At 44.6% G+C, this 22,272-nt stretch overlaps 1 protein-coding gene across 1 annotated transcript in view; it reads left to right on the top strand.

The window, feature by feature from the left end:
• Positions 1-22,272, top strand: part of KCNH3 (potassium voltage-gated channel subfamily H member 3) — a 142,851-nt gene that overhangs the window by 24,416 nt on the left and 96,163 nt on the right. The window contains exon 3 of the mRNA XM_044285955.1: positions 18,500-18,733. Within this exon, the coding sequence (XP_044141890.1) occupies positions 18,500-18,733 (234 nt within the window). The remainder of the gene's footprint in view (positions 1-18,499; positions 18,734-22,272) is intronic.

Below are 22,272 nucleotides of genomic sequence, written 5' to 3'. Positions count from 1 at the left end.
ACTTCCGGTTCGCGATATCTGCGAGCTCACATCTTCAAAAAGCTAATCTAGAAGAAAATCTAAAAAAAGGAAGAGAGAGAGAGCTATAGATAGGTGTACCCGGTCTTCACAAATGGAAAGTAGTTTGTGTGCGCCGCCGTGTGCTTTATATGATATTGGCATAAATCGACTATACACTGTGAAATTAACCTTCCAGTTTGTCAGACATAGTGACTCTGGTAAAATATTTTAAAATATTTTAATCATTTAAAGAAAGAGTGGCGCCCCCCTATGAGGTAAAAACCTTTTACATTTTCCTCCAATTGCATATTCTTGCCTAGGTACGTTTCCTAGCCAAGTTTATCTCACTGGCAGCCTTCTTAATTTATTTATTTAATTTATTCTACTTGCTTCCACTAAATATTCCAAGTAATTGTAATTATATATATTTTTTGCTTGGATCCACTGCGAGTTAGGTTTCCTGACCTTCATTCTGAGAGCCAGGTGACTAACTCCCTCTTTTTCTCTCTCCTGTCCCTACACACTTATAACAGTCTGCAGAAGCTGCGGGAGATGGCTGGTCGAACCCCTGAGGGGACCAGGGGAGGCTGTATAGGCAAAGTATTCCCACTGGCCCCCAGCAGCATATCTTTAAAGACAGGCAACAAGTGGTACCTCGGCAGTTCCGGGAGCAACTCTTACGGATTGCCCATGAGATACCACTAGCTGGTCACCTAGGGATAAGTAAAATGAAAAGCCGTTTAAAACATAACTTTTACTGCAAAGGAAGAAAAGCCAGCTCACCTCACATGTCCAATGTAGCTGTGCACGGGGCGGACCCAAGTCAGTCCGTGTGGTAGATTCAATTGAAAAAAGAGAGGCTCCGGCACCAAGCGTGGACGTAGAAAAAGTTCCCAATCTTTATTCAGCAATTTTCATATATACAGCAAACAGTGGCACAGGCTCCCGCTTAATCCCAGGGAAATAACTTTTACTGGCCTGGTTTGGGGAATGATGTGGCGGATTACCGCCGTTCCTGTATTGTGTGCCAAAGGATGGGGAAGGCAGGACCTGGGCATCAGGCCCCCCTCATCCCTTTGCCCATAATTGAGGAGCCTTTCCAGAGGATTGCTGTGGATATTGTGGGGCCCTTGGCCGTACCCAGCAGCTCGGAAAACGCTTCATCTTGACGGTGTGGATTATGCCACACGTTACCCAGAGGCCGTCGCATTATCATCTGTCAGGGCTGACAAGGTGGCAGATCCACTTCTCACCATATTTACCCATGTAGGATTCCCCAGAGAGATGCTCACGAATATCGCGTTATCTATCGCACCTGATATCGCACCTGATATTTGCCTACAGAGAGGTACCTCAGACATCAACAGGTTTCGCACCCTTTTAGCTCCTGTATGGGAGGAGGGTACAGGGGCCACTAGATCTCCTGAAGGAATCATGGGAGGGAGAATTGGTTTCGCCCGAAGTCTCTGTAATTGACTATGTCCTAAAATTCAGGGAAAGAATGCAGAAACTGACCGGTATTGTACATAAGAACATGGTTCAGGCACAGGCGCATCAAAATAGGTGGTACGATAGAAATGCCAGGGAGAGGGTGTATTAAGTGGGTCAGAAGGAATAGGTACTGGTCCCTTTGACCCAGAACAATCTGCAGGCGGCATGTGAAGGCCCGTTTCCCATTCATGAACGCTTAAATGACGTGGAATTTGTAGTCACGATCGATCATGTTCTCAAGAAGCACAAAGTCTTTTATGTGAATATGATCAAGGCGCATCATGACAGGGATACGTACGTCCTGCCTGTCTGCAGTTTACCGGAGGAGGGGGAAAGTGACACCCTGCCAGATTTGTTGGCTGCAGCACAGGAGGTAGGGTCCCTTGAGGATGCTGTATTTAGCTCACAGCTGTCCGAGTTTCAGAAATCCCAGCTGTGGGAGGTACTTAACCCCTTTCTCAACACTTTTACAGGGAGACCTAGAAGGACTCCCCTGGACACTCACCACTCGGACACTGGGGATCATCTGCCAATTAGACAAACGGCCTATCGAGTATCCATAAAGGTGAGAGCGGACATGAAGAGAGAGGTAGAAAAAATGTTAGGGCTGGGCATGATCCAGGAATCTCAAAGTGCGTGGGCATCACCTATAGTGCTTGTCTCCAAAAAGGATAAGACCACACGCTTTTGCGTGGACTACAGGAAGCTAAATACGATCACCGTTTTTGATGTGTACCCAATGCCCCACATAGATGAGCTGTTGGACCAGCTAGCCAGTGCCCAGTACATAACCATTATGGACTTGAGTAGGGGGTATTGGCAGATTCCCATGTCCACTGGGGCCCAGGAGAGATCCACCTTCATCACTCCTTTTGGGCTCTATGAGTTCAAGGTAATGCCCTTGGGCATGAAGAATGCCCCTGCCACATGTCAGCGCTTAGTGAACCTGCTGTTGGACAAGTTTGAAGGGTTTGCCATTGCTTACCTGGATAACATCGCTGTGTTCAGTCAGACCTGGGAGGATCACTTGACCCACCTGTCACAGGTGCTCAAGCAAATCCAGGATGCAGGACTGACCATCAAGCCTGGAAAGTGCCAGATAGGCATGTCTGAGGTGCAGTACCTTGAGCACCAGGTAGGTGGAGGGACGCTTAAGCCAGAGCCAGGGAAAGTAGATGCCCTCTCCAATTGGCCTACCCATAAGACTAAAAAGCAGGTTATGTCCTTCTTAGGAACAGCTGGGTACTATCGGAAATTTGTCTCCAACTATAGCACCCTAGCAAAACCTTTGACGGACCTCACAAAGAAGAAGCTACCGCAAATAGTTAACTTGACCGCAGACTGCGAGAGGTCTCTGTCAGCTTTGAAATCTGCTCTTACTAGCTCTCCAGTCTTGCAAAGTCCAGATTTTACCTGCAAGTTTGTGGTTCAGACTGATGCTAGTGCCTATGGCCTAGGCGCAGTGCTCAGCCAAGTAAATCCTGAAGGGGATGAGCACCCCATAATGTATTTGAGCAGGAAGCTCCTACCAAGGGAGGTGGCCTATGCCTATGCCACTATAGAGAAAGAATGTCTGGCCATTGTATGGGCTTTACAGAAATTGCAGCCATACCTACATTTTTTTTTTTACTTTTTTTTCCCACTCTTTTTTCCACTCTGGGACCTCAACTTCTGGGGTCTGATCCCCTCTGCAATGTATTACAATACATCCTGCATTGTAATACATTGCATGTCAGCTTGTATGCTGACAGCCTACCTGTGAGACCCAGCCTAAGGGCTGGATCTCACAGGCTTCCCTAGAAGGCAAGCCCCGATGCCTATGGAAGGCATCGGGCTTGCCTTCTCTGCCATCGGGTCTCCGCCACTGCAGCGCAAAGACCCAATGGAGATGCGATGGGCACCCGTACCCTCCGCAAACCCTCTGCATGCTGCGGTCAGCTTTGACCACGGCATACAAGGGGTTAATACGCCGGCATCAGTGTTTTGACCAATGCCGGTGTATGCAGCAGGGGCCCGGCTGTAAGTGACTGCCAGGTCCATGCCGCTGATTTGGCGGGCGCAACTCCTGCACCCGCCCGATCTGCCTGATGTACATGTATGGCGCTGGTCCTTAAGTGACGTCCACAAGCGCCGTACATGTATGGCGTGGGTCCTTAAGGGGTTAAAATCAGCATATACATGATTATGTCTGTCTTACAATATGCAGGGTAGTGCACAACATTATCTGTGACTGATAAGGTGATATTAGGCCTCAATCCATTTCTGTTTATTTATTTTGCTACACGGTTCCAATTTTTTGGGGGTGTTGTTGAATTTATTAATACCAGCATATACGTGATTACTACACCAACACACAGGGTAGCGCACAATATTATGTGAGTGATAACGTAATATTAGGCCTAAATTCATGTATTTCCGTCTCCAGGCACTTCCAGTGTTTGTGTGGTGGGGTTAAAAAATTGCAAAAAACATGATACTATTCTTCAATCCGTTTCTGTTTATTTTTCTGTTTATATCTCCACACAGTTCCAATTATTTGGGGGGGTTCGTGAATTCATTAAAACCACCATATACGTGATTACTACACTGATACACAGGGTAGTGTGCAATAATATCTGTGACTGATAACGTGATATTAGCAAAAATCCAGTGCACAAGAAAAATAAAATTGCAGAACTCATCTTCAGATGTAAAAAACTTTCTTTATTCTTCCATTGCTGGACAGACAACATTTGATCCACATGTAAAAAAAACTTTTTTTTTACATGTGCATCAATGTTGTCTGTTCCGCTGACTAATTTTTAAGCAATGGAAGAATAACAGTTTTTTTTACATCCGAAGGAGAGTGCCGCAATTTCCTTTTTCTTGTGCACAATATTTTTGAAGATATTGCCTGTCAATGCAGAGCACCACCGGATGATTTACCACATATGCTTTGGTTTGCATCTGTGACGTTATCAGTACAGGACTACTATGACATACACGTAGTGCCACTCAAGCTTTTTGTATGCTATTATAACGTGATATTAGGCCTCAATCCATTTGAATTCATTTCTTGTATATTCTATTTTATAGAAATTTTTCATGGAATAATGAATAACAAATTGTATGAATACAAAGGGTACAACCAGAGTTCTACACTCCATTCAATTACAGCATGTCACACATGTATACCTGAGATTATACATCCCAAATTCAAAGCATCAGCATGGTCTGTGTAAAATCATAATAAAAAGATATCAAATCTTTATAAACTCTTAGTACTATGTTCTAGTTATGTCTGTACAAGACAAAAATCTTTGCGAAGGTCCATGTGTGTAACTAAGATTCAGTAAGCCCATATGAAGGGACCTGTAGAAAAGGGCATTCAAATTCAACTGTGAATTATTTTAATTAGAACAGCTGTTGAAAATCTGTATATCCTGTAGATACAGGAATTAGTCTTTTATTTGAGTGCGTCAATATTCTTCCTGAAGATTTTAGAAGGTAAGGTATTGAATGCAATTTATTCAAACGTATGAAAGGGTAACTTCCCTTCAAAATAACTTTTCTGTGTAATCAATATAGTCTCAAATATGTCAAGTAATTGATGAGTGGAGGTATTGTAAAGAGATCTGGTTGAAAGTTAGATAGGGAGAAGGGGGGAGAGGGAGGAAAGGGGGGGGAGGGAAGGCAGAGAAAAAGAGTGAAGTGAAAGAAAAGAAACGAAAACAGAAGAAAAAAAAACATAGTCACATGTTTACATAGTGAATTGAAACCTAATTGTGGGCGAACCCTTCAATCTAGGTATTTATTAATTTTATCCGTTGTAATATACTTGTTCCATTTGGACCAGATCCTTAGGTACCTTTCGTATTTTCCAAGTGAAGTCCACTTAATTTTTTCAAAGGTGTTCGCATAATTAATCTAATTTAACCAATCTTTGATTGCTGTAATATCTTCCTTCATCCAATATTTCGGAATTAGGGCTTTAAAAGTAGTAAGTAAGAAGGGGAAGAGCCTATCTTTGAGAATTAGATTGTTTGCGTTGTGAAGGCCAAGTAAGATAAGGTTCCTATCAATTTGTACTGAGGAATCATAAATTTCTGTTATTATAGAATTAAATTTAACCCACAGTGGAGTAATTTTCCTACATTTGACCCAAATATGGGAGAATGTCCCTTCTCGTTCTCCACACCTCCAACAGCTATTAGGTATGTTTGCATTAATTCTGTGCAGAACCACCAGAGTTCTGTTCCACCTAGTCACAAGTTTAAAAAGGACTTCATTTGAATTTATTTCTATCTCCACACAGTTCCAATTTTTTGGGGTAGGTTGTTGAATTTATTTAAACTAAGGTATATGTGATTACTACACCAATACACAGGGTAGAGCACAACATTATCTGTGAGTGAAAACGTGATATTATGCCTAAGTCACTTTGCATTTATTTCTATCTCTACACAGTTTACGTTTTTGTTGGGGTGTTGTTAAATTTATTAAGACCAGCGTATCCATGATTGCCAAATACTCTGGGTAGCGCACAAAATTATGTGTGGGTGATAACAGGTCTCAATCCATTTCCTCCCTGTCTTTAATTTCCAGAACGCAGATTTGCAAACCATTCTGTGTACATTTAGGCCCAAAAATGTCAGGGCTATGGAAGGGTTCCAAACAAAAGACCCAGAATCTGGGTAATAGCAGCTCCAGCTATCCGCCCAGCAATATTAATTGTAGCAGTAGGCCGCAGTTGTTCCTGGCTTTGTAAAGGCGCAACATTATCAATGAGGAGAATGATGATGAGATTGTGGATTGGATGGTGTGTTCAGAGCCTGACACCGTGCCATGGAGCAAGGGGTCACAGCATTCCTCCTTCTCTTCTTCCTTGCAGCCCCAGAGATGCCTTTCACTGAAATCCTCTCAGTCTTCACTGCCCCTTCCTAATGGGGCGACTTCCCTTTTTCTTAGAAGTGGCAAGAAAACCCCACCACGCCCTACGGAAGATAGTCAGGAGATTATCACTGAGGACTACTTGTGTGAGAGGATTCAGCATTTGTACTGCCCTGAAGAGGAGGTGGAGGAAGAGGCTGAAGATCCCAGGCATAGCTGTGTTGGTGGCCACAGTATTGGCATTTGGGGCAGCAACAGTGGCAGTCGGGCAAATGAAGAGCAGGGGAGGGGGCCAAAGAACCCACCGTCTGATGGCACTGTGGCACTGCGGGTGAGGACTCCAATGACAATTGTTTACTGAACAGGATCTGGGAACCGATTCAGGGTGCTGAGGAAAAGGCAACATCAGAATAGAAGGGTGATGGCAGCAGCTGTAGCAATAAATAGCAGAGGCCACATACCTCCCAAACAACAGCCAGGGCCACGTCTGCTTCGGGATCTGGTGATGTTGCTGACACTGTGGGTTAGGCACAAAACATGCCAGAGCTAAGGCAAGCTTAGCTGCATCACCCCATCCCGTGGGCAAGCAAAGGTGGCAACCAGCTACTGCAACAGGAGTTCCCTTAATCTCCTATTCCCCCTAGGGGCAGCCAGATCACATCCACAAGCAGTACGGTGTCTTTCACATTGTCATCGTGTCACCACCAGACATCTCAGAAGCTCTGACAGACGTTCTTCAGAACCTCCTGCTTGAGGTTCCTTTTGTTTTGCTTTCGTTTTCTCATCTCGTTAGCCTCTCTCAGCTGTCATGTAGTTGCACTGATTGCATCCCTTTAAATCCCTTCCCAAACTGCATCACTTTGCGGTTTATACAACTTCCTGGAGTGTGTGCATGCTGAATGCTACTACTGAGTCTTCTACAGATAAGTTTTGTTCATTCATTTGTGTTTTCCTGTTTGCTGGATCCCAGGTGACCCTGACTCCCTCCGTATCAAGTGTAGGGAGCCGGTGGTCGTGTCCCCTCACTATTATAGGGTGTTCAGGTGTTATACAGTCGAGGAACGAGGATATGCGATCATCTACCATTGAGATTTTTGCATAGGCTGAGCAGTTAGGGAGAGAGCCAGGTCTGTTGCAGGGCTTTCCCTTTGGTTCCTTAGTTTTGGATCCAGTCAGTCGGATCTTCATTTTGTGTCTTCTAGTTCTCTGTACACCTTCCGTGACACATCGTCCCTTTCTGCTTCTTCTCCTAGTTTGCTCCATCATCAGCCATCGATATTGGAATGCATGACCAGGAAATAACTCTACACACCCAACAATCCGCAAGCTTAGTTGATGGCGGTGCAGTTTCTGCCATACCATTTAGTAGAGTTTGCTGCATTTAGGGAGCTGATAGCATGTACTCAGCCTGGAAGATACCTAGCCGTCATTATTTCTCCTAAAAAGCCATCCCTGCCTTGTAAATTCATGTGGCGCACAATGCAGGCCAATTCTCGCTTTACAGCAAGGTTCACATCACGGTGTAAACCTGGACCAGCTCTTACGGGCAGGGACAGTACATGTATTTCATGGCCCACTGGGTCATTTTTTTTTTTGCGGCAGCGGTAAGGCAGCACCCAAGCAATGAGGCCAGGTCTTTTTGACCCCTTAATGACTGTCTGGCTGCAAAACAGAGCCAGGCACTTATCTGCCTCCTCCTCCATGGATGCTCACCCGTCCACAACAGCAGCAGGGCACAGGGTTGCTCGCACCACCCCTTCTTGCTATCACATGTGTCAAGTTGAGCGTTGCCACGCAGTGGGTTTGATCAGCCTGGGCAAGACCAGCCACAGCGGTGAGCAGTTGCTAAAGTACAACAAGCAACAAACATCCCGCTGTCACCTCGCCGACTCTAACTGGGCAAGGTGGTCAGTGACAATAGGCGCAACATCTTGGCTGCCTTGAACCTGAGGAAAATAACACATGCTCCCTGTATGATGCACATCATCAACTTAGTCATGCAACGCTTTCTAAATAATTACACTCGCTTGCTCAAGGTACTCTCAAGGTCCAGGAGACTGTCCAAACATTTCAGCCATTCTTACATGGCGAGGAACACTCTCTTGGACTTGCAGCGACAGAACGTCCTGCCGCTACACCGCTTAATCCGCAACGTACTAACTCACTGGAATTCAAGATTGCACATGTGTGAGTGTCTGTACAAGCAGCGGAAAGCCATGAGCGATTTTGTCATGCACCAGAGCGTCTCAGCATCAGGGAGCATGTGTTGCTTTAAGGTTAGAAAGAGTAGCTCTTCCGAGTGCCTATCAGGTGCTGAAGACCTTTGAAGAGGACACAAAGTTTGTCAGCAGGGAAAACTGTGGCATGAACTATGTCAAGCCCTCTCATATTTATCTTAGAACAGATGCTCATGCAGCAGGCGACAATTGTAAAAGAAGAACAGTTAACCTATATTGCTGTCCGCATTGTAGCTGTTGGTGAGTCACAAAGGGAATCTGCCATGGAGGAGAAGGAGGATGAGGAGCTGCCACTGCAAGAGGAGTGGGAGGTGGAGGAGCAAGAGGACGATGATGGTGCCAGTCAGGGCACCCAATCGTCTCAGTGGGGGACAGAGCTGGAAAAAATTGGCTCCTCGGGCACACTGGCCAGAATGATGAGCTGTATGCTCACTTGCTTACGCACTGACAGGCTTATCGTTAACATCATGCAGTCTAATTATTATTAGATAGCCATGCTTTTAGACCTTTGCTATCAAAGCAAAATGGGGAAAGGTTTCCTACCTCTGAAAGGGAGGCCAAATTAGGTTATTCCATGTTTTTTTCCATGTGCCATGCCAAGTTGAGGCCAGTCCGGAAGCCGACAGCTTCCATGTCAACGTCCAAGTTCAGGCCTACCTACACCCTGGCAAGTCTCTGGCGCATACCCTGTTCCCTGACCCCATGGATTTCTGGGCAGGCAGACTGGAACAGTAGCCCAAACTGGCACAGCATGCTCTTTCTTTTTTCTTGCCTAGTCTCCAGTATCATCTCGGAGATGGTTTTCAGCACCACGGGGGTGTGGTGTCACCCAAACGGACCAAGTTGTCCCATGCCAGTATTCAAAACATCACTTTTGTCAAAAAGAACCAAGCCTGGAATTGGGAGGATTTTCATACTCCTCTGGTTGAGGCTGATGAATAGATCTGGCTTTGCTGACTGTTCCTCCATCATGCTGCTGCCTCCATCATGCTACTGCTGCAGCCTGCCGACCATCATGTTATGTACAGCTGCTGCTGCCACCTCCATCATGTCACCGCCGCCATCATATTCTGTACGGTTGCTGCTGCCGCTTCCTCTATCATGCCACCACCGCCTTCATGCAACTGCTGCTGCCTGCCAGGGCTGGTGCAAGGATTTTTTTGCCAACACAAGCAAAGCTACATTTTGGCGCCCCCCCCCCCCCTCCGCAGCTCACCTGGCCCTGGTCTCGTCTGCATCAGCTGGCTTCTCCTCTGTGTGGTCCTGGTATCTTCGCTCTGCTTCAGAAAATCTGGACTGTATTTTTCGCCCCAATAAGACGCACCGGCCCATAAGACGCACCTAGATTTTAGAGGAGGAAAATAAGAAAATATATTTTCCATTACGATTCAGGTCAGACCACAATCAGACCCCCAATGTTAATCAGACCTCAGATCAGACCCCCAATGCCGCAGATCAGCCCCTTCTTGTCAGCCATCAGCCCCCATCCATAAGCCACCCTGTCAGCCATAAGCCCCTCATGTCAGCCATTGTGTCCCCATGTCAGCCATTATGCCCCATGTCAGCCATCATGCCCCCATGTTAGCCATCAGCCCCCATGTCACATTTCTCCCCCTCAAGGCCTCCGTGTCACATTTCTCCCCCTCCATGTCACATTTCACCCCCTCCATGTCAAATCACCTATGTCACATCAGCCCTCACATTTCTCCCCCTCCATCCATGCTGTTACATTTCTCCCCCCTCCATCCATGTTGCCACATTTCTCCCCTCTCCATCCATGTTGCCACATTTCTCCCCTCTCCATCCATGTTGCCACATTTCTCCTCCTCCATCCATGTTGTCACATTTCTCCCCCCTCCATCCATATTGTCACATTTCTCCCCTCTCTATCCATGTTGTCACATTTCTCCCACTCCATCTATGTTGTCACATTTTCTCCCCCTCCATCCATTTTGTCACATTTCTCCCCCCTCCATCCATGTTGTCACATTTCTCCCCCTCCATCCATGTTGCCACATTTCTCACCCCCCATCCATGTTGCCACATTTCTCCCCCCTCCATCCATGTTGTCACATTTCTACCCCTCCATCCATGTTGCCATATTTGTCTCCCCTCCATCCATATTGTCACATTTCTCCCCCTCCATCCATGTTGTCACATTTCTCCCCCTCCATCCATGTTGTCACATTTCTCCCCCTCCATCCATGTTGTCACATTTCTCCCCCCTCCATCATGTCCATTTCACCCCCCCCCCCCCCCCCCAATGGGCCAATGCCACATACATTTCTCCCTGCGGGTTGCACAGACAGGCTACTGAGAGAGATTTGTCCACACAATTACTCACCACCAACAGCTCCGCCTCCAGTCTCCAGACCCCCGCTCCCCAGTCTACACCAGTTGCTGCTGCCTGCCGCCCGCCGCAGCGCCACTCTGCAGTCACAGACCCCTGACCCCGTGACTGTCTGTGTTGCCGATGCCGTGATGCTGCTGAGCCTGCGTGCTGCTCTGTAAGGAGGTGAGGGCCAGGGCTGCACGGCACACCTGCAGGATGGGGCGGGTGGCCGGGACCGGCGGGGCAAGTTCGAACGTTATGTATTTTAAAAAAAATTATAATAATTTTGCCCTGGCGCTGCCCCCCTTCTCTGTGCAATCAGGCAGCCGCTTGGTCTGCCTTAGTACAGAGCCTGCCCTGCCTTCTTACCATCATCTTCTGTAAGGCTGCTGCTGCCTCCATCATCCTGCTGTCTGCCTGCCATACGGCTGCTGCTGCCGCCTCGGCTGCTGCTGCTCCTTGCTGATAATCCCATACTTCCACCACTATTAAAACAAAGCATATGCCACTACTACCACCACTACTACTACTACCCATTGACAGCCAACCTACAGCCTTGTATGTTCCATGCTATGCCTTTTCTGCTGCCGCTACTATTGCAGTTACGTGCTTCTCATATTCTACCCTTTCCACATCCACACTGCACTTCTGCTGTTCCCAAATGAAAGGGAGAATTTTTCTAGGCTTGTCCACAACGAGACGCTTTTTATTCTTGCAATTAACGCTTGTGAGTGTCATATGGGCAAACATTCTGATCCTGTCAAGGCATGATTTTTGGACACCTGGTCCCCCAAGCCACTTTAAAAAAATTTTTTTTAGCCCATAACACCATGTATGTTTAAACACCATTATTAAACACATGTGACGGTATGGTGTGTTTTTAAACACACTGTATGTTAACACTGCTAAATTTGCATTTACCCATAGTTAAGTATGTCACTGTCATTCAGACATGATTTGCTATTGTTGTTCTTGTGTTCGAGAGCTTGGGAAGGGAAAAATAAAAAAAATCATAAAAATAAAGAACACAGATAACACGTTTTCCTAAGAATTCCTAGTCCTAAGAGACTAGAGGGGGTTATATACCAATTTTCAGGGCTATTGGAGCTTCTTTGGTTTGGCCTGAATCTAATTTTTGAAAAATTCAGCAAACCTGAACTTAAAGGGAACCTGTCACCGGGATTTTGTGTATAGAGCTGAGGACATGGGTTGCTAGATGGCCGCTAGCATATCCGCAATACCCTGTCCCCATAGCTCTGTGTGCTTTTATTGTGTCAAAAAATCGATTTGATACATATGCAAATTAATCTGAGATGAGTCCTGTATGTGAGATGAGTCAGGGACAGGACTCATCTCAGGATAATTTGCATATGTATCAAATCGTTTTTTTGACACAATAAAAGCACACAGAGCTATGGGGACTGGATATTGCAGATGTGCTAGCGGCCATCTAGCAAACCATGTCCTCAGCTCTATACACAAAATCCCAGTGACAGGTTCCCTTTAACCAAATCTCGAGTGGTTCGCTCATCTCTAATGTTGAGACTTCCTGTTCTATACAGGTATCTTTTCAGCATTCACTGCATTATCATTACATGCAAGATTACAATGACAGATATCATCTTTGTATAAATAGCACAGGATCCACCATTCACAATCAGTGATATCACAGCTTTTTTTTTTCCTCCCATAGAAGTCAATCATTCAGTCTATTATGTCCATAGTCCTTATGACTGGTTTCAAAGAATGGGAAATCTTGAAATATTTTAGGTCTAGTGGTCAGTGCAAAAACTACATGCATTTAGAATTTTTTTTGAAATATAGATAGGAACATGGAAAATTTACTAAAAATGCAAAAATGCTTTAAAATCTATTTAATATAAAAATTTGATTTAAACAAAAGGTCATTTTCTTATGACACATTTCCTTATAAAGGGTTATCCGAGAACTAAATGTGTTGTCCAGTTTCCGATATTGATGAGCTCAGGATAGGTCATCAATATCAGACCAGCTGGGGTCCGACTCCCGGTAACCCCACCGATCAGCTGTTTGAAGAGACCGCAGCACTCCTGCAAGCACTGCATTCTCTTCACTGTTTAACTGCTTGTCGCTAACATTGCAGCGATGAGCAGGTGTACTGTAATTACAGGTCCTCCATCCCCAATCACAAGAACGGAACGGAGTGTAACAACTGCTCCTTCCCATTTAAGTAAATGGGATGGAGGAGCTGTAATTACACTGCTGTTTGATGCATTGTCAATAGAGGGGAGGTAAACGGTGAAGAGAATGCAGCTCTCACACGAGTGCTGTTGTCAGGTTATCACGGCAATGTAGCACACACACACTGCTATAGTGTAACTCTAAAACTCCCCAGACCCACTACCCCTGCCTACTTGCATGGTCACCATACGCGGTGACCCCACAACTGGTCGACGCTCCCTATACTATGTATGTGAGGGAGCAACAGACAAACAGGAAATAAACAAAGAGACACAATAAGAGTAGTCGTACGGGGTCAAAAGACAGCCAGTCAATGAAGTGCCAAGAACGCCAGAAGCAAACAATTGAGCCAGACACGCTAGTCAAAACCATGAGAGCAATACAAGACCAAATCACCATAAGTCACAATACCAGATCTACTGTAGAAGTCACAGCCAAAGTAAACGCAGTACTACCAAGGAACAGCAGAGGAAGCCAGAGGAACAGAAATTCACCGACACCTGCACCCACAGGAGCCATGCTTGGCTTCCCTACATGTCAGGTGGAGCTGCGGGTGACGCTCTAGTGCTCTGACGTGTTCCTTCATTGGTGCCAGGCTGAGAGGGCTGCATCACAATGTCGTTTCTTCAGGCAACCGGACACCGCTGCCGCATCGAGGCAGCGCCGGCCAGGGGAACCGTGACAGCTCTATTCTCTTCAAACAGCTGATTGGCGAGGGTGCCGGGAGATGGACCACCCACTGATCTGATATTAATGACCTATACAGTTGCTGTGTATCCTGCCACAACCCAGGCAATATGGAATACTTAGAGAAAGATTCCAACATCAATGTATATAGAGAGCTATGGGCATTGCTCTGCCAAATCTGCAGCCTTTCAGTATAGGAGAGTAAGGTGCCGCCAAAGTATTCCTCGTATTTGCGGGCATATGCCAGTAGGGCTTGGGAGCTAGGTGTTGGACTTTTAACATCAGTATGAAAGCTGCTGTGGAGATCACTTGATTGTTGCAGGTTCTCCTAAGGGCAAACAACATCTTGTTGCGACCACAGAAGGGGAAGTGTAGTATTAGATTGTGCCTGTTTCAATCATAGAAGGGGTCCTCAACAAGGGACCCTGCTCTTACATGCCCATATGCCCTGTAAAGGTGGTGTAAAGTTGAGACAATCCCTATAAATTAATTCTGACAATTCCTAACTATGGCCCAATATTTCACAAAACTAGTGAGATATTTAAGGCAGTTTTTCATCTGTGTTAGGACCCTGTAAATTCTGGCTCTTCGGGAGATTTCTGATTAGCATTGAATTAGCTTGGAAGATAGAATTTCCTTAGCAACACTCAGAGTGTTGCTAAGGGAACACTTTACATTCAGTTTTCTCATAAAAGTTACCATAATTCCCTACTAAAGTATAATACAAAAACACTGGCCTTACCGGTGATGTGTCCCCAAGTGGCAGATCATTGTTGGGTCACGTGCTGCTTGGGGACTAGTTATTGCCTGCAATAAAAGGCAATATGGAGAATCACAATACATTAATAAGTGCCTTGTATTAACTGCATGATAAATGCTATTTACTGAAGTGAGAAAACCCTTTTAACCCCATTATGCATAATTGTCTGGCAATAAATTTATCAACTCTTAAACTCCTCAGATTGCACAAAATCTACAGTATATTTAAAAGGGTTGTCCTACCATAATGACCTATCGCCTATCTACAGGATAGGTGATAAATATCAGATTGCTGGGGGTATGACTGCTGGAACACCCACTGATTATGAAAAAAGACATTTAATTACATTACCTCCAATCTATATACACAAGGGTCTTAAGACCACGTTCCTTTGATCATGGGGACCCAGCAGTCACCCCCACCAATCAGACACTTATCACCTGTCGTGTCATAGCTGTTTCACCTTTTCACATTCCCTATCCTTAAAGGTTTTTTTGGGGTACAAAAAATAAAATAAAATAAAAAATCTGTTCTAAAATATGTGTCAAAATAAAATAGAAATGCTCGCCTGTTAAAGGTACTGTGTCCACTTCTCTAGTTATCCTCTATCCACAGGATCGGGGATAACTAAGTGATCCGTGGGGGTCTGAACGCTGGAGCCCCCACTGATCCCTCTTCTTGACTGAGTGGCAGGTCGGGCATTTGCCCGGCCTCTCTATCCATTCTCTATGGGGTCGCCGAAGATGGCAGAGCACATCGCTGGCTAATTCCAGTGGTCCCAAGGAGAATGAATGGGGCAGCAGGGCGTATGTGTAGCCTGTTATACCATAAAAAGGGGAAACAGGACCCATTCCTGGGATCAGTGGGGGTTGCAGAATCGGACCCCACTATTCATAAAGTTATGCCCTATGGTGTGGAGAGGATAACTTGAAAACTTGGACAGCCCTTTTAAATCCTCTACCACTCCACCACCAGTATCTCTTTACATGGCAGCAGTGATGCCTGTAAATACGGAATATCATCACTACCGCAATGTAAACCGTGTCAATACTGGAGAATGTGACGCACTGTGCAGAATTTTTCGGGCATAAGTCCAACCCCCTTTGCAGGTCAGATCCTTTAACAAAGCTCAAGCAAAGGCCCTAGAGGAACAACGTGGGCAAAGGGCACAAACGGATGGTCATAATTGAAGCAGAGGCATTAGGGTCATCTGAGGCAGGGTAATAGTGGGGATCCTGGAGCAGGGGTAACTGGAGAAGAGGCAATATTAGTGGTGCAGTTTAGAGTGGGGGGCATCTGAAGCTGGGGCACTTATAGGGGTGCACCTAAAGCAGAGGCATTGGGAGGGACCTAGGGCAGAGTCCCCCCAATGCCACTCTGAACTCTGCAGAGAGCAGCACACATTCATAGATCTGTGTCTGCTATAAACAATTCCCCTATATCCCCCTTACAGTCTACTACAGCTCACTACTGTCACACACCTGAGAAATCAGCCCAGCACCGCAGAGGAGTCAATCTCTACAGCAGCCACAGTTTTCTGACAGCAGGGAGGGCAGAAGGATGGCCAGATATGTCCTCTCCTGAGTCCTCCTTCACTGCCAGCAGCCCTGGAGGTTTAGAAGATACTGTGGGGCCTCCTGTACTAGTAGGAGGCTGCATCACTGTGCGGTACTGCCACCTAGTAGCTACAATATTTATCCCTCCTGAGAAATAAATAATTACTCCTCCATCTTATCTATGGGTTAGGAATCCCCAGCCTCCCAGTGGGCCAGTCCGAGCCTGCTTACGTCAACCCTGAGTGCAAACACTTACATCTCCTACCTAGACTACTTCAACATCCTTTGCTGTGGCCTCCCATCTAACACCCATCCTATCTAACTTATGCCTCTCCAATCCATCTTCAACCTCTGCCAATCCCTTCACTGGCTCCTCATTGCCCAATCAAAACATTAACGATAACATATAAGGCCATCCACAATCTGTATTTGTGACCTGATCTCCCAATACATCCTTACAAGTAACCTCCGATCCTCAAAAAAAATTCTTCTTTGCTTTCGTCTTTTTTGCTCCTCACACAATCGTCTACAAGATTTTTCATGTGCATTCCCCTCTGGAACCAGCTACCCAGATACATTAGACTCTCCCCCACCACACTAACTTTAAAAATCCACTTGAAAAACCACCTCTTCAAAAAGCCTACAACCTACAATAACCCTGCTACCACTACACAGCCATATGAGCAGCCTCTATCCTCACCTACTGCCTCCTTCCTACTTCCCTTGTAGACTGTAAGCCCTTAAGAGCAGGCAGGGTCAGACTAAAGTTCCTTGGACCTCCAGAGTAAATTTTTCTGACAGCACACCCTCTGTGTATACAGAACATGTGCACGTCCACTTTTAAGTATTCTTTTTTTTATCATTGAACATGCAGGACCTCTCATCCACGGGGTTTACCAGCATGTCTGTTAAATTCTGGTAATGTGGTTAGATGATAAGCTCCAAATGAAATTGTCATCTGCTAGACCTTAGCAGATAACAATTTCACTAAGGGTCCATTATTGCGTCAGAGCTTTGGCCCACCAGAGGATCCTCTGGTTCTCTGGTAGGCTATTCTGACCTCGATCCTCTCCCCCTCTGTTAGTTCTTGCTTATTGTACTAGTTTTATATTGTATGTATCTCCCTTTCATGTACAGCACCTTGGAATAATTGCCCTTTAAAATAAATATACCCATATTTTTGACCCTATAAGACGCACCTAGGTTTTATAGAAGGAAAATAAGAAAAAAATATTTTTCATCAGACCTCAGCTCAGACCCCCCAATCAGACCCCCAATGTTAATCACATCTCAGAACAGACCCCCAATGTTAATTAGCCCCCCCAATTAGACCTCAGATCAAACATCCATGTGACTGACCCCCAATCAGACCTCAGATCAGACCTCAATAAGTCCCCCTATCAGATCTCAGATCAGACCTACATGTGAATGACCCCCAATCAGACCTCCATAAATCCCCCTATTAGACCTCAGATCAGACCTCCATGTGAATGATCCCCATGCTCAGATTAGATAAAAAAAAATCAACTGGCCTCTTCTGATCCAGACGCCGCTCCTCACATCCAGCACTCTTCTTCTTCTCCCTGCCTCAGTGACAGCAAAGTGAACGGCGGAGGACCAGGAAGCGACAGAGCCCGGGGAGAGCTGCATTCACTGCTTCCCGTTATTCCTGTAGTAATTAGCACTTCCATAATGGAAGCTATCATTAGTGTTCACCCCATAAGACGCACTGACATTTTCCCGCCACTTCGGGGGAAAAAGTGTGTCTTAGGGCTCATGCATACAAACTTATTTTTCTTCCGTTTCCATTCAATTTTTTTACAGGTCTGTATATGGAACCATTCATTTCAATGGGGCTTGAAAAAAACTGAAATGACTCCGTGTGCATTCCGTTTCCATATGTCCGCATGTCCGTTCCGCAAAAAAATAGAACATGTCCTATTCTTGTCCGTATTGTGGACAAGGACAGGCATTGTTACAATGGATCTGCAAAAAAAAGACGGATGGAACACGGACGTCACACGGATGTCATCAGTTTTTTTTTGCGGATCTGTGTTTTGCAGACTGCAAAATACATACGGTAGCGTGCATGAGCCCTTATAGGGCGAAAAAATACAGTAGTTAGTGGCTAAACTGACTGTCAGTTTAAGGGTGCACGAACACATTCCGGTTACAGCAATTTGAAGCTGTTTTCTAATGTAGTTTTACCTTAAGAAAACACTATTCATGGCCACGCTAGTAAAACAAATACGTATATTGCTTTCACTTGTTAACCTTAGTGATGGTCTGTATTTCAGCTTTATAAGTTTAATGCTTTCTCTCTTCTTCCCTCTCCTCTATTATACAGACAGCAACTTTGTCCTTGGCAATGCTCAGCTGCCGCTCTCCTACCCTGTGGTGTATTGTTCTGATGGGTTTTGTGAGTTGACTGGGTTTGCCCGTGCTGAGGTCATGCAGAGGTCCTGTGCTTGTACCTTTTTGTATGGTGCAGATACCAGGGAACAGGTCAAACAGTGCATCCAAAAAGCCCTGAATGACAAAGAAGAGCTTAAGGCTGAGTTGCTGCTCTACAGGAAAAATGGTGAGCAAATGGACTGGAATAGATTTTGATTATTACTTATGTAAATCAGAATACTCATTAGTTATTGCTATTGCTATATAAAACAGAATGTAAGCCAAAGAAAGTTATGGATTCGTATGTAGACTTTTGTATCAAGATAGGATCCTCTGGGTTTTTGCTACATTTTGGTGCTGCCTCATATGTGTATGATATGTAAAGTATGTAATATGTAATGTATGTATGTAATGATTATTTTTTATTTTTATTATTAGTAGTAGTATTAGTATTATTAGTATTATTATCATTAAATATAATATTCATATAAATGATATGTAATACATTTTACTGAGCATCTCCAGTGATCTTTGGAAGTGTATGACTATGACACAGAGACTAGGTTACCCAAATACAACAAAATGACAATTATACCTGCCACAGTTATGAGATGTTGTTCCTGAGGATCTTCTTGACATCCAACAAATGATTCGTTCCCGATAATTGCCTGCTCAGTTGGCCTGTGTAAAGGGACCTTTAGGGCTCACTTACATAAGGCGATGCATTGGGACTGTGCGTTCGTTTAATGATCTGGAATGATCCGTTCGTGCATGATGATTCAGCGGCTGTAGAGCTGCATGTCATCCACCCTGTATTGGAATGAATGACAGATTTCAGTCAGATCAATTGGACACTAATTGAGACAGAAATTAGGCATATACAGTACAGACCAAAAGTTTGGACACACCTTCTCATTCAAAGAGTTTTCTTTATTTTCATGACTATGAAAATTGTAGATTCACACTGAAGGCATCAAAACTATGAATTAACACATGTGGAATTATATACATAACAAAAAAGTGTAAAACAACTGAAAATATGTCATATTCTAGGTTCTTCAAAGTAGCCACCTTTTGCTTTGATTACTGCTTTGCACACTCTTGGCATTCTCTTGATGAACTTCAAGAGGTAGTCACCTGAAATGGTCTTCCAACAGTCTTGAAGGAGTTCCCAGAGATGCTTAGCACTTGTTGGCCCTTTTGCCTTTACTCTGCGGTCCAGCTCACCCCAAACCATCTCGATTGGGTTCAGGTCCGGTGACTGTGGAGGCCAGGTCATCTGGCGAAGCACCCATCACTCTCCTTCATGGTCAAATAGCCCTTACATAGCCTGGAGGTGTATTTGGGGTCATTGTCCTGTTAAAAAATAAATGATGGTCCAACTAAACGCAAACCGGATGGAATAGCATGCCGCTGCAAGATGCTGTGGTAGCCATGCTGGTTCAGTATGCCTTCAATTTTTTATAAATCCCCAACAGTGTCACCAGCAAAGCACCCCCACACCATCACACCTCCTCCTCCATGCTTCACAGTGGGAACTAGGCATGTAGAGTCCATCCATTCACCTTTTCTGCGTCGCACAAAGACACTGTGGTTGGAACCAAAGATCTCAAATTTGGACTCATCAGACCAAAGCACAGATTTCCACTGGTCTAATGTCCATTCCTTGTGTTCTTTAGCCCAAACAAGTTTCTTCTGCTTGTTGCCTGTCCTTAGCAGTGGTTTCCTAGCAGATATTCTACCATGAAGGCCTGATTCACACAGTCTCCTCTTAACAGTTGTCCTAGAGATGTGTCTGCTGCTAGAACTCTTTGTGGCATTGACCTGGTCTCTAATCTGATCTGCTGTTAACCTGCGATTTCTGAGGCTGGTGACTCGGATGAAGTTATCCTCCGCAGCAGCGGTGACTCTTGGTCTACCTTTCCTGGGCCGGTCCGCATGTGAGCCAGTTTCTTTGTAGCGCTTGATGGTTTTTGTGACTGCACTTGGGGACACTTTCAAAGTTTTCCCAATTTTTCGGACTGACTGACCTTCATTTCTTAAAGTAATGATGGCCACTCGTTTTTCTTTACTTAGCTGCTTTTTTCTTGCCATAATACAAATTCTAACAGTCTATTCAGTAGGACTATCAGCTGTGTATCCACCTGACTTCTCCACAACGCAACGGATGGTCCCAACCCCATTTATAAGGCAAGAAGTCCCACTTCACACCTGTGAAGTGAAAACCATTTCAGGTGACTACCTCTTGAAGATCATCAAGAGAATGCCAAGAGTGTGCAAAGCAGTAATCAAAGCAAAAGGTGGCTACTTTGAAGAACCTAGAATATGACATATTTTCAGTTGTTTCACACTTTTTTGTTATGCATATAATTCCACATGTGTTAATTCATAGTTTTAATGCCTTCAGTGTGAATCTACAATTTTCATAGTCATGAAAATAAAGAAAACTCTTTGAATGAGAAGGTGTGTCCAAACATTTGGGCTGTACTGTATATGTACATGGAAAATTACCCCAAGGGCCCTTTTACATGGACTGATCCAAAGGAAATTATCAGGATTGATCCATTTATTTTTGATCATTGCCTGATTGTGGAACCTAAGTAGAGCTGCATTCTGCATCACTGCGATAATTCGCCCCAATACAGTTTGTCTCCCCATGTAAAAGGACCCTAAGCCACTGACAGACACTTCTAACAATTGTTTTTTCTCCTATGGGAAGCTATCCAATGTGTGCTGTGGAACTGTTGTCAGAAGACCTCCGTACAGATAAGATTGTTGGCCGATTCACCAACATTAATCTATTGTGTACAGAATGTGTAGCCTCATAAATGGATTTCAACAACATACCGGTGCTCAAATCTAGGAACTAAACTCTTTGCCAAGTATTAGGAAATTACTTCTATAACTGTTTAATTCTTTAAAAATGTAGAAGTAATTCACAGGTTTTGTTGAGTTTTTGCCTAAAATCAGAAGCATGTTACAATGGGACCTCTAGGGGTAAATATTTGGTTCTGAGATAATTGGTGTTCACCTACATGAGGCTTTTTACGCTGGGGACATGGAATCATGCCATGATATAGACGCCACCACTCCATGGAGAAAACTGCCTATTCAAACAATTGTATGTACAGTGGTGCTTCAGAGTTTTCTGTATTTATGGATTAGTATGACATCTGATTTTCACACAAGTCCTAAAATTAGATAAAGATAACCAAATCAAGCAATTGAGTAAAAAACAGAGTTGATCGCTTACTTTGAGGAAAGTGCAATATCACATGTCTGCGAACAGCAAATGTATGTGAACTTTTAGGATTAACAGATCATCTGAAAGTAAAATTAGAGTCAGGTATTTTCAATTAATGGGATAACAATTAGGTGTGACTCAGCAACCTGTTTTATTTCAAGGGGTTGACTCATTCAGCAAATTTATCATGTAGAGAAAGTTAAAGGGCTTCTGTCACTCCACTAAACTCATATATATTTTTTTGTCTCCCTAAAATCCTTATGCTGCGATTTCTCAATATATAGGGCTATTACTCTGTTTGGTTCAGTAGTTATATAAAAAAAACTGACTTTTATAATATGCAAATTACCTCTCTAGCAGCAGGTAGGGCGGCTACCTGCTGGTAGCAGCCGCATCCTCTATTCATAATGACGCCCCCTCCTCATGTTGATTGACAGGGCCAGCGGACGCGCTTGTTCTCTGACTGGCCCTGTCTGTGTTTT

The sequence above is a fragment of the Bufo gargarizans genome, chromosome 3, assembly GCF_014858855.1.
Source record: "Bufo gargarizans isolate SCDJY-AF-19 chromosome 3, ASM1485885v1, whole genome shotgun sequence".
Lineage (NCBI taxonomy): Eukaryota > Metazoa > Chordata > Amphibia > Anura > Bufonidae > Bufo > Bufo gargarizans.
Note: the sequence above shows the minus strand (reverse complement) of the source record. Positions and strands in the feature narration are given on the sequence as shown.